At 39.3% G+C, this 18424-nt stretch overlaps 1 protein-coding gene across 1 annotated transcript in view; it reads left to right on the top strand.

Moving 5' to 3' along the window:
* The first annotated feature begins 6399 nt into the window (after positions 1–6399).
* Positions 6400–18424, top strand: part of LOC121295225 (transmembrane protein FAM155B-like) — a 58328-nt gene continuing 46303 nt past the window's right edge. The window contains exon 1 of the mRNA XM_041219653.1: positions 6400–7585. Within this exon, the coding sequence (XP_041075587.1) occupies positions 6806–7585 (780 nt within the window). The 5' untranslated portion in view covers positions 6400–6805. The remainder of the gene's footprint in view (positions 7586–18424) is intronic.

The raw sequence follows: 18424 nt of genomic DNA, 5'->3' as shown, positions 1-18424 counted from the left end.
TAGCATGTTGTAGCAGGTATGTGTTTAGCATGTTGTAGCAGGTATGTGTTTAGCGTGTTGTAGCAGGTCTGTGTTTAGCGTGTTGTAGCAGGTCTGTGTTTAGCGTGTTGTAGCATGTCTGTGTTTAGCATGTTGTAGCAGGTCTGTGTTTAGCATGTTGTAGCAGGTCTGTGTTTAGCGTGTTGTAGCAGGTATGTGTTTAGCATGTTGTAGCAGGTATGTGTTTAGCATGTTGTAGCAGGTATGTGTTTAGCATGTTGTAGCAGGTATGTGTTTAGCGTGTTGTAGCAGGTCTGTGTTTAGCGTGTTGTAGCAGGTCTGTGTTTAGCGTGTTGTAGCAGGTCTGTGTTTAGCGTGTTGTAGCAAGTATGTGTTTAGCATGTTGTAGCAGGTCTGTGTTTAGCGTGTTGTAGCAGGTAGCATGTCTGTGTTTAGCATGTTGTAGCAAGTATGTGTTTAGCATGTTGTAGCAGGTCTGTGTTTAGCATGTTGTAGCAGGTCTGTGTTTAGCGTGTTGTAACAGGTCTGTGTTTAGCGCGTTGTAACAGGTCTGTGTTTAATGTGTTGTAACAGGTCTGTGTTTAGTGTGTTGTAACAGGTCTGTGTTTAGCGTGTTGTAACAGGTCTGACCCCTGAGGAGGGGTGGGTTCTTTGTAGTGTGCCTCATGGTGCATTGCCATATGTAACCAAGCAGGCGCTGGACATCTCTTAATGTCCTGACCTTAATGAAGGGCTTCAACTACCTGAAACACTGATAGCACTGCCTGGTGAGTTATTGCTGACCCAAAAACAATGTATACCATTGCATTGCATCTACAGACTTGTGCATTACATTACTTGCATGTGTATGAGCCTCATCTCTAGGTGAATGATGCTAAAGGTTGGTATTAGTGCACATCCCAGGGCCAGTCTCTTAAAGCACTTCTAGCTCTGAGCAGGATGCTGACCAGCAAGAAATCTACCTGTTTTTAAAATATATATATTTCAAGATGCAATGGTATCAGCCAAAGTGTTCTAAATGATTACCTGATATATGTTTCCTTTGTTTCCTCTATCAAATTAAACTGGATTTAGCAAACTGCAACATGTAAGTACTTTGTGAAACCAACCCAACCTCAGAAGGACAGAAGAGATTTTTGTGAAACCGACCCAATCAGAGAAGGACAGCTAGAATATACTGGGCTGAATTCATGTAAAAGACTGTAATGCACTCAAGTATGAAAATACAATGTGGTTTCAAGCTGACAGCACCTAAACTGAATACAGGTGGCTGTACTGTGAGAACCCCAGTGACTGTGTGATTACAGAAAGATTACACATACGAACACAATCATGAAATGCAAGCGCACTGCTGAGGAGATCAGATGTCCATTGGCTGTCTATAGACCCGTTAATGATTACCCAAAGTCTGTTTGTATTATCTCCAGCAGTGCTTGTGTAAAGTGAGGGGCTGGGGTTGGAGTTCTGTGTCTTTAGTGCAGTGCAACAATTTCTCATGTTAGCAACTCAGTCAGTCTTATCCTCAATCCTGAGGGACCGGGCAAGCTGATGTGCTTCGATTTACACATTGTTAATGTGTTCTGGGAAAGTGATCTGACCTGCGTTTCCAAAGGCCATTAGGAATTCTGACTCTTTAATTGTCTTTGTCTTTTTTTTTCCTTTTACAAGCCAGGTATGGCTATATATGCTTTAACAATATTTTAATTGTGATACTGTTTTTTTTGCATATATTTTTCACAAGGTACTGTGCCTTGAATAGCACAATGACAACCTGCAGTACTGACAGGTCTTCTTGATAGAGCATCTTCATGGACAGAACAGAATCAAAGTGATGGAGATTAAGAGAGAATTTTAAAAGCCCCATCATGCTTGGGTGAAATGTAAAACCTGACTGCAAACACCACTGGAAGATAAAGATAGGATTATTCTTTAATCTTCACTGAAGGATCTCCTTCTAATTATTTGTGCTTTAAAAAGAACCCAAGAGCTGCATCGTGTTGTATTAATGCATGCTGACTGCTCAGCCTATTAAACTGCACGCAGAAGAGGGCACATGTGGAAAAGGAAGCCAGGTTCTGTGTGCTATAGGTAAATGCCATTTATGTTAATTAATATGTTGTATGCACGTTTCCCTGTGTTAACTATACCACGGTGATTAAAAAATTGAATAAATCAAACATGGGCTCTGTTTGGTTAATTTGTAACAATAAGATTAACCTGGATGATATAGTATTCATTATACAGCATACAATATGACATGGTCGAGCAGAAAGCATGTTTAATCTTCTTCAGGTTGACATGAAATGGGCCAATTTATCAGTAGAGCATGCTGTATGTTTAAAAACTGTGAGTAAACCTCAATTCAAACATGCTAGAAGAAATGACTGAACTTCACACTGTTTCAGAAAAGCACACTCTACTATGTCTGAGCAGTGAAAGCCTCATTCCTTCCCCCAGCAGGTGTCACTATTTTACAGTGGTGTCGGAAGAGGCCAGAGGAGGGTAAGGAAACAAAACAAGGAAGTAATCAAAAAAGCAATCTGTTTTATAATATCCCCCCCCAGGTAGAGACAGACTACTTCTCTGCTGAGAGCATTCCGTGGTCTGCACAATCCAAAATAAGAGAAGCATGACGTCACGATATATGCAGACGAGAGCGTTCAACTGGTCCTGCAAGGAATGGCATTTCACTTCACCCTCCATTCAGTTGTACAATTCTAAATTAGAAAAAGGCATTAGGTATTTGTCATTTGAAACCAGAGACACTCAGCCACCAGGAAAGTAAACTCCAAACTGACTAAACGCCTGACCTGCTCCTGTATATTTAGTTAAGGAAGCTAAAGCCAGTGTAACTGTGTGCTCACAAGAGGATAACTGCATGTGCACCCCCCCACCCTTTACCGGCTCACCCTTTCAGGCTTGGTCCTCTAAGCTTTCCTACACCCGTGTTATTGAGAGGAAAAATGTTCCTGTTACAAAACTGATAAGAAGCAGCTAGCTGCAAGTAGGTACCATTACTCTGGCTTTCTAAACCATGTTTTGCTGGTTTAAAGCATTTATACAAGGCTGTAAACAGTGGGACGCATCCGAAATGCTGTATCCAGTGGTTAGAGAATTAACAGGTAAACAGGTAGTTCTTGTGTGGTAATCACTGGATGTAAATAACTTTAACTGGATAGGTACTCTGTTAATGCAGTTAACCTTATGAATAATCTTTGTGTATTGCATTAAATAGTATTTCTATTTCAATATGTTGTTTCATGTTAAATTATTCCAATTGTATTCCAAATGTTTCTCTTAACTGAGCCTTGGCACCTTCTAAACGCAGTTTTCACTGTAAGTATAGGAGCTTGACAGGTAAGAATATAACTTAGCAGCACATATTTCATTTTGTTGACGTTACTGGAGGGGATCACCTACATCGCAGCACAGATGTTGCAAACACACTGTGCCGGCAATGCTAAGAATCAAAGCCGGATACCTTTATTGATGAACAAATTACTTTCAGCTGATTGGATCAGAAAATGTGTTGTATTAGAACATTATTTGGTGCCTTAGAAACGGATATGAATGGTAGCAGTGTTGGTACATACAATATTTACACAGCACTATAGCACTGATAGTCGTTATTCTTATATCTGTAAAAACGGTACCACTCGCACGCCTCTGTCGTGGGAACGATGTCAGTCGTGTCAGTAACTTGTAAGTAGTGCCCGTGTTATTAAAGTGCCAATGAAACGTAAGACCAGTGTTCCAGTAACAAATATTCGCTCTGTCTAAGGGTTAGTGAAGAAGTGTTTGTTTTTCATTCTGTCAAGTATCCTCTTGTATTTTTCATATTATTTTCCATTTTGGTCCCAATGATTTTTCCATTATCTGTCATATATAAAGTTAGTGACACCCACCAACAGTCAATGCAAAATGATCAAATCAACGCTGATACTCTAACCTCTTAGTAAATATCTATGCGCCCTGGTGCTGTTCCTGTCAACACTTGTGATAGTAACTGTTGAACAAACAATAAATAAACATAATACTAATGATAACTGGCACGTCTGTGCGTGCGTGCGTGCGTGTGTGTGTGTGTGTGTGTGTGTGTGTGTGCGTGTGTGTGTGTGTGTGTGTGTGTGTGTGTGTGTGTGTGTGTGTGTGTGTGTTGTGTGTGTGTGTGTGTGTGTGTGTGTGTGTGTGTGTGTGTGTGTGTGTGTGTGTGTGTGTGTGTGTGTGTGTGTGTGTGTGTGTGTGTGTGTGTGTGTGTGTGTGTTTAGTTATTTATGAACTCCTATCATCTATGCAAGACTTCAATCAAACATAGTTTTATTTTTCACAAAGTGTTCGCAGGCACTTTGACCTCTGGCGCAGGTGAGGAAGCTGCCCTCGAGAATACGCTTTCAGATGGGGTGCACTCAATGAGCTGGAAATACAAACATGCCGACTGTCAAAGATGACACGTCATTCAAGTAGCTGGAAGGTTAGAGCCAGCAACGCCGCCTCTGCATCACAAATCCCACACGGGCTTTGCATCGCCAGGCTTTGTTTCTCTGGCAGAAAGTGACGTGTGTCTCGTGCAATCAATCACTGTCTTTATTAATTATATATTATTCTCTGAGCGACCTATGCGATCACTGAAAGCCATTTACTTTAGCAATCTACGATATTGCGTGATGTTGTAAACACTGAGATATGCGCATTCAGTCTGTATCCTGTCTTCTTATGATAAGTGTAAAACATATATTTTTCATTGGAAATTGTGGTTTTAATACAGAAAATGGTCCTACAACGTGATACTAAACACTTACCTACACCGTGCACTCTTAAAAAAAAACGGTTATGTTCGTAACAGGGTCGCTTTTTAAGTAAATACATTATCAACAGGTACTTACTTCATAGAAATGACCGGAAACTAACAATAGGCATTATCGCTTGTATATAATAATAACGACAAAAGAGTTTTTTCTCCACGGTAGATATCTAGCCATCCAATAGGACAACATTTGAACAACGGAACAATGCAATACACAACAAATCTAAGTGTTTGTGTGAGGACAGCGACTCGTAAATAAACGTACATCCTTTACTTCTGGTAGTTCGATTCAGGAGCTGTCCTTCAGCACCATTATTAAACAGCAGCGCTCGCTCCAGGAGCTGTCAGGCATTAAACAGTGTGTCAATAACCTTCCATAATGTTAATAGCTACTTGCGATTCCTAAACATCCGTGGTTAGAATTCTTTAAAGCACTTTCGTAATGTGGTGTCGTCGGAGTTTTAATACCACTGCCTCTTTTTTTAGGAAATATGGCAAACCACGGTAAAGGGTGTTTAAAGAGAAAACAGGCGACAATGTATTGTCTGTTATTGTAGTAATAAATATCGTACTAAACCAACAAAGATACAAAAGTAAAAACGATTCCTAAGCATGTGCTGTATGAGTAGGTTATATGTGTGACAAAATCTACTAATCACAAGGAGATGCGATCATTAGGGAAAAGATCAATAAAAGCCACGGGAAAGTGGCCAAAACGATTAAGCAAAATGCGATCTGCACCAATACTTCCCATTCCATACCCTGGATCAGAATATATACACCGCTTCGAAGAAAGGAAACACTATTATACTGTTTTATATATGTTTTTAAATGATTGTATTGATCGAGAAGTTAACGATTTTTCGATCAAGAATAAGCATTGTTTGAAATAGAAAAGAACAACAAAGCATGGGAAGGCAATCAGCTAATATGGGATAGAAGTCTTGTTATAAACCCAGTTTTTTATATAGTAACATAGCGTTTTAGTTTTCTAATAAGCAATGCCAATGTTTTATTTGTGTGCTTTCACAAACCAAATATATCGTTTTGTAATGGCCGTTTCTAGAATAAAAACAGAAACATTTAATTGTGTTACAGATTCATAACCATCAAGCAAATGAAATCAATAGTCACAGGAAACGAAATAATTACCTATCAGTCAGGGTTAAACACACACACGCACGCACACTCATACACACACACACACACACACACACACACACACACACACACACACACACACACACACGAATCCAAGCTGTAACCAGACGCAAGCGAACTGTGGACGTGATTGTTGATAACACAGCAACTAATGAGTAGGTGGTGCTTTTAACAGGTTGCATGTAATAATTTTCGATTTTAAAGAAACAAGACACATAGGGGGTAAAGGACTAGATCAATGAATGGAAGGGGAGGTGTTGAATGAACGAAGATGGTGTGAATGGGGAAGTGAAAGGGGAGACTGAGTTTGGAGGAGGGATCGAGCGCGCAGGCGCCCCCCCCCCCCCCCCCCCCCCCCCAATTTAATCAATTTCTCAAGGTGTTCTCTGCAAAGCTGAAGATGGCGACAGACTGAAAAAAGGGGAGCAGAAGGGGGAAATCAGGATGGTAGGGGAGCAAATACACCCCTTTGCATCAGAAACGGCAGAAAAAAATCAAAGAGAAACGCTCTTGTCCAAAGATGACAGTTGTGCTATTTCATCTTTGCAAGTGCTCCGCGTTTCCCGAGAGCTATGAGTGATAAGGATGCTAAGAGGATTTTGCAACATCCTGAAATTATGGGTGTATAGGGAAGGTTTCGTCGGGCTTTTTTTTCCCTTTGCAATGGATCGTCCTGAAAATTAGACGCAGAGGAAGGGAAAGGGGGTTGCTTGCTTTATTTCAACACACCAACAAAAAGCTTCCCATCACCATGCTGCAAAGGAGGTAGGTGACATTGTTTGGGGGAAAATTGGAGAGGAGAAAACCCAACTGGAGATCGCTTTTGTCTCCCCCTAAAATATGATCAGGGGTGCTTGGATGTATCGAAGGGAAGATGATGCCGTGTTGAAAATCTGTTGTGCACCCAAACAAAACGACAAACCCTGCGCCGACTCCGAGAGGGCACAGAAATGGCGAATGTCTTTGGCATCCCTCTTATTTTTCACTGTCCTTCTCTCTGATCACCTCTGGTTGTGTGCTGGAGCCAAGCTGAGGTCCAAGGATAGGGGGCTCCGAGTAACGCGGGGCAATGCAACCGATGTGGGTTATCTACAATTCGCATCAAATCCACAGTTTTCGTTGTTAAGGGATCAACTAGTACTAAATAAAAGGGGGTGTGATATTTTTCTAAGCAATTCGACCAAATCTGCTGCTCCTAGTCCTCAGTGCACTGAGGATCAAGACCACCTAGATCTGGAGTCAGCCTGCACCAAATTGCATTTGCAACAGCCAGGCTTCGGGTCCTCATTATTAGCATCATCACCGCCATCCCCCTCATCTGCAGAGTTCTTGTTGTCTTATTTTCGGAATTTTAGCCTTTCTTTTTGTGATTCATATTCCGTCTCAGACCTGCTGGTGGGTATGGCTAGCCCGGACGGTTTGGATTGCAGTCTTCAGAACATGCTTTGGGATTTAGGTACAGGCGGAGGGGAGGATGGGGATGTCTGCAGCAACTGCATCCAGGCTTATGTGAGGCTGGACCAACACGCTCAGGAAAAATACGAGGAGTTTGACTTCCTCTTTCTCAAATACTTACAATCAGAGGATTTTTCAGTGAGATCATGCATAGGCGACTGTAAGGTAAGTGATTCTGCTTGTTGGCCTCCTACAACAGAACGACACACGCTGTCCCTGTTTTGCATACTGCAGTTTGTATCTGTCTAAGCATTCCTTTTGTGCAAAACACATGCCCACCAGTCACTTCAGTATGTAACACTGTTTCCGATCCCTTATTAAAAAACATTTACAATACAAAACAATTGCGGATAAAGTAAACATATTTGCTGATATTGCTTGTATATGGTTTATTTTAATTCTGAATCCACCCCTTTACTGAAATAAACCTAGTGGAAACAGTTAATATGACATGTGTAATTTTTCAGCAAATAACTGAGGTCTTTACTAAACAATTCCATTCATAACAGTCTCTTCTCATAAATCTTGAAGCTGCTGTTATTTTCTTCATTTTTGTATTGGTTTTAGTTTCGTAGCACGCCTAGCTGGATAGAAAAGTTTACATTGCAACAACTGGTAAAGGTACTGATGTGCAGAATTTCAGCACTGAATCCCCTAGGACGGTAAGAACTACTCTTAATAAGATACTACCAGACAGCAAAGGAGCGGAACAACCACAAGGGACCCGCTGTGTGTGTGTGTGTGTGTGTGTGTGTGTGTGTGTGTGTGTGTGTGTGTGTGTGTGTGTGTGTGTGTGTGTGTCGTTTCCTCTTTGTTCGTTTCTCAAATATTCTCAAAGCAGACAGGTTGATCCAGCTGAACGCTATTGCGTAGCAACAGGCCATTTACAGTATGTATGGAAAAATATACACACTGAGTGCCTTGGGGGAATATGACCACAATAAAATAGTATCATTTTAGTAAGTGATAAAAGAAAAATATACAAAAAGGCTAAGAAACAACTAAAAAATTCTGGTTAGCTGTATATATATATATATATATATATATATATAAGAAACTGAATCTGCCTAAACTTCTACAGCACGAAATAATTAAGGAACTGCTTTCGGCTTCAAGTGTTGTGTTGAGTGTGAGTTTCATCAATTAATTGGCAATTGGCAATCACAATAGTTTGATTTTGTGGTCATGCATTAAAATGGTAAAACCTCCCCTGGCTTGCCAAGGCCTTGGTGCATAGTCTTTATCTGTGTGCTGATACATTCCAGTTCCATTAACAACTGGTGGCTCGTGTCATACTGTGGCCTTTAGGGATGTCGTTTACTGCTCCAGGCTTGAGTCCAATAATGGAGTAAATCACTGGAATAATGCTCCATTGTTTTTTTTTGTTTGTTTGTTTTTTTTGTTTGTTTTTTTTACAGCTACAAGGTGGGAATTGTGAATCTAATCTATGATATTGAGAAAGTAATTGAGGAATATGGACCATGTAGAATGATACATTTAATTTCTACAATTGTTATTATTTGTATTGTACCTTGTGCACATTCATCGATTCCCTGCATCTTAAGTGTGCTCTTATTGTTATATAAACTCTAGCATGTATTCATACACCTAATGTATATCACGTGTATGTGTTGGTGAGGATAGTAAGTGCATATACAATAAACATTTATCCCAAAGTTTACTTCTCCCAAACCAGACACCTCCATGGCATTTCCCTATCATCCTTTTCTTACCATTTCTATAAAATCATTGTTTTTAAAGCAATTACTGCATACATTCCAAGTCTGGGGGGAATAGGTATTGTATTTCACTGTATACACTCAATAATTGATTTATTTGTGTTTGGGATGGGGGTAGATGGCTGCTTTTCGAATTCATATATTCCATTGGTAGCCACACCTTCCCATTGAAAAGTTCTGTAAAAGGCAATGTGGACTGGACTGACCCGTAAGCAGGGTAATTCAGGTCCAGTTTGGCTTTTGACAGGCAGCATGGGAAGCCAGCCTTCTCTCTAATACCCTGCACATTGTAGCCGTTCATTTTTGTGTGGCATTGGCAATGTCCTGTCTACTAGTGGACATTAATGAGCCATGGCACTGAGATAAGGAAGAAAAAACATAAAAAAAAACCCACATTCCAGTCTGTTAACCAATCTGATCTTCACCAGCTAACTTCTCTTATCATAAAGAATCACAATAGCTTCATTTTCTTTCTTTCTTTAAATAACAAACACCTGCAGTATTTGGATTTCCTGTAGACTGTACACATGAACACTAGAGTGAATACATTTTTAAACGTGGGCGCTGTGGACATACGTAGGCATGCACACAGGCACACACACATGAGCAAACAACATATGACCAGACTTGATTATAGCATAGCCATGAAAAGAACAAATGCACAAACTGATGTCTGGTGCTAAGATATTATTAAAGAGGAAAACTAGGTCAAGTCTGAATATATCATTTAACAAATAATTGCTGTGCCCCGAACTCAATGAAATACACAACAATGATTGATCATCAGGGCATCACTATAACCCTAACCATATTTGGAACCCTTACCCTAACCCTAACACTAACCATATCTGTAACCCTAACTCTAAACCTAACCCTTAGCATAACCCTAACCCTAATCCTAACCCTAACCCTAACCCTAACCCTAACCCTAACCCTAACCCTAATCCTAACCCTATCTGTAACCCTAACTCTAAACCTAACCCTAACCCTAACCATATCTGTAACCATAATTCTAAACCTAACCCTAACCCTAAGCATATCTGTAACCCTAATTCTAAACCTAACCCTAACACTAATCCTAATGCTTTTCTGATACAATTTACACATTGACTACATTGTAGCTATGCCTAATAGCATTGTAATTATGTGTAAGTACACATGTATTTACTAAGTAACTACTATGTAAATGCACAGTGAATAGAGACACTTTAAGTAAAGTGTTACCAAATGAATAACACTTTAAAATAAGGGCAGCAAATTGCTAGTGAATTCTGGCTGAATACCAGAGGGATAGCACCAGAATACCTCATGCTCTTCATTTTGAATTCAGCCCTGTTAATTCATGTGAATTGAATTACCCATTTTCTTACCATGTTTCCTTGCAACTAATGCTGTTGCTCACATGTGTAAGGCTTGCATGAATTAGCAGTTGTTATAATCCCTGGTTCATGCATGAATGTATGCCTTATACATGTGCTTCACCATACCTCGTAACTACCTGGCTATTCTTTACAATGCTTACCTCCTATGCTTTACCATGCATTTACTATGCATTATTACACTTTGCGATGCTTTTGCTATGGTATCCACAGTGCAGGTCCAGTGATTCTGTATCCTGTACATAAAGCACAAGTTCTTCACAAGGCTAGTTTAGTTGATAAGAGCCTGCTGCGGGCATTGTTGCCATAACAAGACAGTTTATCCTGGCCTTGGTGCCTTTCAACTTCCTTTGTCTCCCGTGGATTTTGTTAGTCTCCATAGAAACTACCTTCTAAAAAGCAAGTATGTGTTATAATGAGCAATGAACTGCTGTGCAGCCTCCCACGCTCTCAGCTCAAGTAGGAATGTGGCCACTATGTTAGCAAACTATAGGGTAATTCTGCATCTGACATGTAAATAAAAACAGCGGCTTTAACAACGATTTACAGTGAACACCAAAACAGTATCAAAAGTACATCTATTACTGCTACTTATCTTTCCTCATTATCGTATTCTAATGAACATTTTCAAACACATTCAAACTTACAAGTATGTCTTAGCTTATCGCTGTAGTGGACAGAGCTTGTGGTGGGAAAGCTAAATGTACAGTATTATGCAGTTATTGCCAGGTAAAATTGCTTAAAATAAATGTGATGCTTTGTGTTTATGGAGCTCTGAAGTGCTCGATATTTCCTTGGCAGGGCTGAACGAGTGCAGAAGGTGACAGTGTCATTATCATGCACTGTCTCAGACTCTAAGCAGTGTAACAGCTGATTCTTGTTCCAGTCTGCTGGTAGGCCTAAGCCAGCCATATTTGGAATGGCTTCTCTGTAAAGGTGAGATAGAAATAGGAACAGTATTTAAAACCATAGAGCAAACACTTTAGTTTAGGTATCCATTATAAGTAATTAGAGATACTTCATGTGAAGTGTTACCTTTAGTAATAGCACCCATCTAATCCACTATTTTTATCCACTATTCTAATTCCCCAGAAATGTCCATAGTATTGATAGAAATTTCTTTCAAGCTTCGTGTTTGAAAGCAGTGAGGGGATATTGGACTCATAGCATTCGACTGTGTATACAACCTGTTGGCAGTGTAAACCAAATATACTGTATTTATGTATTCATATCAAAGCAGTTACTAATTTGCCAGAGAAAACTTATTGCCGAGGGGGTCTTGGAACCCACAAGCTGTATACAAAGTTTTTAGGAAAACACAGCATCTACAGTACAGTGCTGGACATGCCAAACCTCCCATGGGCAGAAGAATAGAATCTTAAATGTATGAAGCACTGATAAGAGAGAATATAATATGCTTCCAGTTCAGATAGCATTCTTAGATCATTTTAATGGTATATGCAGTATGGTGCTACCATATACAATGCAGGGTACTCAGTTAAACAGAACAGTGAAAAAGATACTGTATATACCAGTGCATAAGGATTCCCTGGCTCCCAGTAGGCAGCACTGTATTATATATCAGCATCCCTGTTTTAAGGGAACCTTATAAAAATCACAGATAGGTACAGTACAGCACAGTACACACCACAGCTACACTTATATATTAGTAAATAAATATTATATTAGTAATAAAATTTGCAATGGTTTTAAAGTCGTTTAATGTTGGCTTTTGACTTTCTGTGACTTCTGGTGTCCTGCTGGTTTGGATTCATTTACTGAAAAACAAAATCTGTATTGCTATAAACATGGAAAAACACCAGCTTGTCTCCAGCAGCACCCCCCCCCCCCCCCCCTTCTTCCTCATCACTCTGCTCTACTGGACTGTGCTGTTCCAGGCTCCCAGCGTGTTTTCCTTCCTGCAATGTGTACTGTCATTTACTGCTCAGTCCATTTCTTCACACAAGGTCTGGGCAACAGCGGCTGACTATTACATTTGCAATTGCTGGCAAGGCTGTGGATTGGCCATGGATTTGTTGCAGCAGTATTTCCTGCAGCTTCTGAAGACACATTGCAGCAGGCAGTGTGGCACAGACAAGCAGACAGGCTGACCTGCCAGGAATATGTTCCCTGGCTACTGTAGGCATTGTAGTAATGCCTGAGATGGCAGTATGGTGGGCAGTACAAAGCTGTTACATTATGTATCATTGTACTGCTCTCCACATTAGAACACTTAAATACCTTTGGCTCTTCTAAGCAAAGGAAGATGATTGCAGCACTGTCTGTGCTCAACTGCCATAGTTCCCTATTAGCTTTCTAGGTTCTTGTGCATGCATCTATGTTCTCCCAACACGTTATTATACAAAGCAGATTGCACTGTACCTATAGACTCTATAGTTCGCAGACTGATTTCCAGCTGATTCTATGATAACATTTCAGGCAAATGGTTCCCTATTAATGATTAATGAGCTGTAATCCATTTCTCATTCATAATTCAGTAATATAATCATGTACTGTGGCATTCCATTTACAAGGAACAGGACAATTCTGGTTTTGATAAGATAACTAAGGCAGGATCTTTACCTTCATTTTAAGGAATGTTTGTTTTTTAAGGACTGATTTTTGTGAGCTTTTAATTGGCCAGTTAATTACTTCAGTGTACTTGTCCAGTCAAATACTTTTAACGGAACAGTTCCTGAATGTAAATACTGTAGATGTGTGCACATCACAAACAATCACATAATAGCCCATAATAACGCATGAATAAAATATTACTTACCTGATTATGATGAGTTAGTGTTACAGAATATAATGACGTGTCATTTAAATATATGTGATATTCAGCCAGAGATATTAGTCTTGTTGGGAGTTGGCAGTCATATCATTTGATGGCTGTTGTCACAGTATATTTTTAACATAAATCAGAAAGTTAAAGCCTTGCAGTGGAGCTTGTCATAATTGTCAGTCAAACAAAAAGCAAATTAAAAAAAAGGATTTTGAAGCTTGAGGATGTTGAAAAGCAGTAGATGACTGCAGCAGTAAGACTGGAATTAAAGCTATAGGTAGGTAGTAGCTGGCTTTCAAAATAACCCTTCATGCATATAGTATAACCATGTATATAGTATAATCATGTATATAGTATATAATCATGCAAATAGTATAATCATGCATATAGTATATAATCATGCATATAGTATAATCATGCATATAGTATATAATCATGCACATAGTATAATCATTCATATAGTATATAATCATGCATATAGTATAATCATGCATATAGTATATAATCATGCAAATAGTATAATCATGCATATAGTATATAATCATGCAAATAGTATAATCATGCATATAGGTCATTTTATGTTTCACTTTTTTTAGAAAGAAAAAAATCTATCAAAAACTCCAAGGATTTCATGTAGTCTTTATCAATGTTATTATCCATGCTAATGTTTAGTAAAACAGAGACCTATAAACATTTTTGAGAGTCTTGTTTCAGCTGTGAGAGCGCTAGTAATGGGCTTACATATGAAACCAAAGGAGTAAGTACATTGTCTTAGAAAGCAGTGTGTGCCTAAGTACAGGCCTGTGCACCTCTTTGCACGGTGGTGCTTGGATGCTATATGGTTACCACTCACAAGGATTATAAATAGCATATAAAGATAAAGAGACAGGAAACCGAACTTGCAATTAAAGCTCTTAGCTCTTTAACAACACGTTTTAATTTGAAAGCACAGTTTACAATAATTTGTTCTTTTTTTAAAACTTTGAATTTGAGTTCTGTGTGGCTAATGGAAGTGTCATTATTTTGGTAGCCTCAACAACTGTAAGGAGCTAGTTTTCACTGAACTTTGGTAAGAGAAGCCACTAGGCTCTGAAATGTTCAGGCTGCAACACAGGCTGTTTCTGTAAGTGGTGTTCAGGATTTGCTTTCCTGATTTAAAACATTTCATTGACCCTGTGGTCAGTCATTTATTAGCCCTCTCATTCCGGGACAGCCTCACACTCCCCGGAGCTGGGGCTTGGATGTCTTTAGGCTAAAGGCCACTTAATCATCATTAATCTTAAGTGACTGCGCTTTTGTGACTGAAATAGATGAAGGAGTCAGCTGTACAATCTGCTGTGCAATATATGGTCAGACAAAGCTTTATGCTCTCACTAAGCAAAATGAAGGTGAACCCAGGCCAATGAAATTCACACTGTTAATCAGTACTGTACTTGTTAGATGAGATTAATAGACACAGGAACCCATGTGTGTGTTGCATGTTTACAGTATATGGACTTTCAATATATATGAAATAATATATATATAATAATTTTTATATAGCACCTTTCATGGTGGACCACCATCACAAAATGTTTTACAAGACATGAGACTAGGGTGTGTGAGCTATGCATCAGCTGCAGAGTCACTTACAACAACGTCTCACCTGAAAGACGGAGCACAAGGAGGTGAAGTGACTTGCTCAGGGTCACACAATGAGTCAGTGGCTGAGCTGGAATTTGAACTAGAAACCTCCTGGTTACAAGCCTGATTCTTTAACCACTGGACCACACAGCCCTAACTCTCCTCCCTCTCTCTCTCTCTCTCTCTCTCTCTCTCTCTCTCTCTCTCTCCTCTCTCTCTCTCTCTCTCTCTCTCTCTCTCTCTCTCTCTCTCTCTCTCTCTCTCTCTCTCTCTCTCTCTCTCTCTCTCTCTCTCTCTCTCTCTCTCTCTCTCTCTCTCTCTCTCTCATAACTTGGGTACACAACATGTTTAATTTATGCAATTGTATATGAAGAAAGACCCTTGTGGAGCTGTGATTATCAGTTTAGTTTAAAGGCATGTTTCCTTGTTAGTTATTAGGCTTTGATTCTTGTTGTGTGATTAAAACTGTCAAACATCTGTGCTCAACAATATACCGCCGTGAGTTAGTTCTGAAATTAGCTTGGGTACTGGGGATGAGGCTATGTATCAGACACCAAAAAACCCCAGACTAATGTCGTGTGCTTGTACAAATGTAGTTTAGTTTAAGGGTATTGTACCCTAATCAAGAAGCGTGGATTGCAATTCAATTTTTTTTTTTGCATTTGTCATTTGGAGGGCATTTCACATAAACGATGGAGGGCCTATCCCTGGCAAGAAGTAGGTGAGGGGTGAGGACATAAACACAAAGTGTCAATCACACGAATAGTGCAACTGGCCAGTCGTGTTCTAGAATATCAATGAGACTTGTTGAAATTCCAGCAACATCCAAGACTGCTCTAAAACCCTGTCACAAATCTGCCCTACCTCCAGGCATATCCCATTGGCTAGGAGCCTGCGTCACCTGCCCAATCAAAGTGGAAGAAACTGGGCCCAGTTCTTCATTTCCTGGCTGTGCTGTCTGGGAGGCATTAGAATGCTGCTCATGTCTGGCGCGAGGTAGAGCAGCTTAGCTGTCATTTGAAGGACAGTGACTCAGGGAAAAAAAAAATCTTCAAATGGCAGTTCTCTTTATTATTTTATATTAAAAAGGGTTATCTGTATAATTTATTTCATTAGGCATGAAAGCAGCAAATGCATATTAAACATGACTCTCCTCCTCAACAAGTCCTGCATAGCACCTATTGATTCTTCCCTCGTTCAGGGGAGCAGCAAATGGAAAGCTTTGTATTACTGTATTATGAAGGTTAATGTTATGGACATGATTGGTCACTTCTACCTTTGATAACCTAATAACTAACCTTATCGAACTGGATACAAGTCTCAACTAATAATACACGTTTATTTCATAGAAGAAATATAAAAATACATGAAAGAATCTGAAAACCTTGTAGAACCATCACAACCATTTAGAGAGAAGTAGGGCAGCAACAAGACAAACAGAAGCCAGAACAAGTTTACCTTCTGGTGCCACTGTCCTTAGAAAGGCTTTAAAGAAATCCAGAATTAGAAAAAACTGTGTTCAATATAATTGCAAAATATGTTGTTCTATAATTGTTAAAACTTCACAAAAATGCGTTTATTACTTACCATCCATACATGCGGGGAGGTCTTTTGGGCTAATTGTCACATTTCCTTGCACATTTTAAAAGCCCTACAACCATGCTTTGGTTTTCATACGGAAAGCTGATATATAACTGGTATGGACAGCATCTGATGAACTGTGTTTCAGGTTTCAGAAGTTAATATTAAATAGATATGCAATTGCATATTAAAAATGTTAAAGTAATATTTAATGAATATGCAATAGCTGGTTTCTTGCTAAATGTTAACCAAATGTCAATTGAAAAGTGTACATATCACTTCCATTTATATTACGTTTTGCTACCCTTGAAATGTAATAATTCCCCATTGTTTACATGTTTTTAATTGAAAATACAGTTAATCTGACTTAAATGTTAATGGAAAGTAACAAGGAATAATTGAACGTAAAATTAATATCAATTGCATATCTATTAAATATTCATTTAACATGAATTTAATATGCAATTGCATATCTGTTTAATATTAATTTATGCCATGCAATATAAAGCGTTAGCATCTATCTATATGTAAGCTGTAGCAGTACACTCAGCATTTTGAACATGCTCCCCAAACACTGTCTCATCCCACAGAAAACACAAACTGTTGAATGTTCAGCTGTCCCACAGACCTCTAAAACTCTCAAGCAAAATCTGCTGGTGTCACCTTCAGGATGTGCCTATACCCCAGGTAGGCGTCTCTGTGTGCAGCAATAAGAAATTCACAGAAGATATTTTCATCCTCAGAACTGTCAAACCCCCTCTTGTCTAGGCACTGGTGCTCTTGGGTGTAGTGTTCGCTTTCAATAAACATTACACAGCGGCACATTTCATTATCTGCTCATTGCCTTGGCAGCATAAACACAGCGCTTATAACGTTCCTCACATCCAGAAAGCCTACTGTAGACAGAATATTTTTAAGAAACGCGATCACCAATGATATATTCAAAGTCTCGGGACCCCTCAGACTTTTTAAACTAAGCATGAGGGGCCTTCATAAGCACAAAAATCTCTTCAGAGAATCATATGGATGCCGTCAGTTATCTCGTTTTCCAAAAAACATGGCTGCACATGAAAACAATACCTTTTGTTTAGAATGCGGCAATGTGTCCAGTTTGTCCTGGATCAGACAGAATATTTCTTTTATATGAAAGCTAATATTTTCCAACAGGAACCATACTTTCACTGGGAGGTGTTGTTCAGTGTGCGGTTAATAACATAACCGCTGCTGAGCAATACAGATCCACTCTTTGAAGTAGTACAAACACAAATCCGTATTACAATTTAACAGCATGCTTGTGGAGATGCTTAGCAACAGGACCAGCAGCAACCACAGCAGTGGTCATGAAAATAAATAAAAGGGTTAGGGTTAGGGGACTAGGTTCAGAGTTAGGGATAGCGATAGAGTTAGGATTAGGGTTATATCATGCAAAAAAATACATATTAAGTGCATTGCATAATAGCATTGTAATTGTGTGTAAGTACACATGTATTTACTAAGTATCTACTATTTAAATATGCAGTAATTAGAGACACCTACAGTAAAGTAAAGTGTTACCCCTTTTTTTAATTGTATCTACTTTTCTGTGCAGTTTATAACAGGACTGATCAAACAAACCCGGCATGTTGCTTTAGTGTTAGAAAGGTTACAGGCTGCCCTATGACTGCAGCTCCTGTGACAGAGGGGTTCCTTTCATCAATGCTTGTTCTTCATAACCTCCTGCTCATGACCAGGGATAAAACACCAACCCAAAGCACTTCGATATTCATTAAAAAAAACAACAACAACAAAAACACTGTCAACAAAGCGATTTTTCATAAGGTGTCGGGTGACAACATCAAGGTGACATCACTTGTTGCTCGGCGACCGAGGCTGTAATTAAAAGCAGAACAATAAGTGT

This window comes from Polyodon spathula, chromosome 20, assembly GCF_017654505.1.
Source record: "Polyodon spathula isolate WHYD16114869_AA chromosome 20, ASM1765450v1, whole genome shotgun sequence".
Taxonomy (NCBI): Eukaryota; Metazoa; Chordata; class Actinopteri; order Acipenseriformes; family Polyodontidae; genus Polyodon; species Polyodon spathula.
Note: the sequence above shows the minus strand (reverse complement) of the source record. Positions and strands in the feature narration are given on the sequence as shown.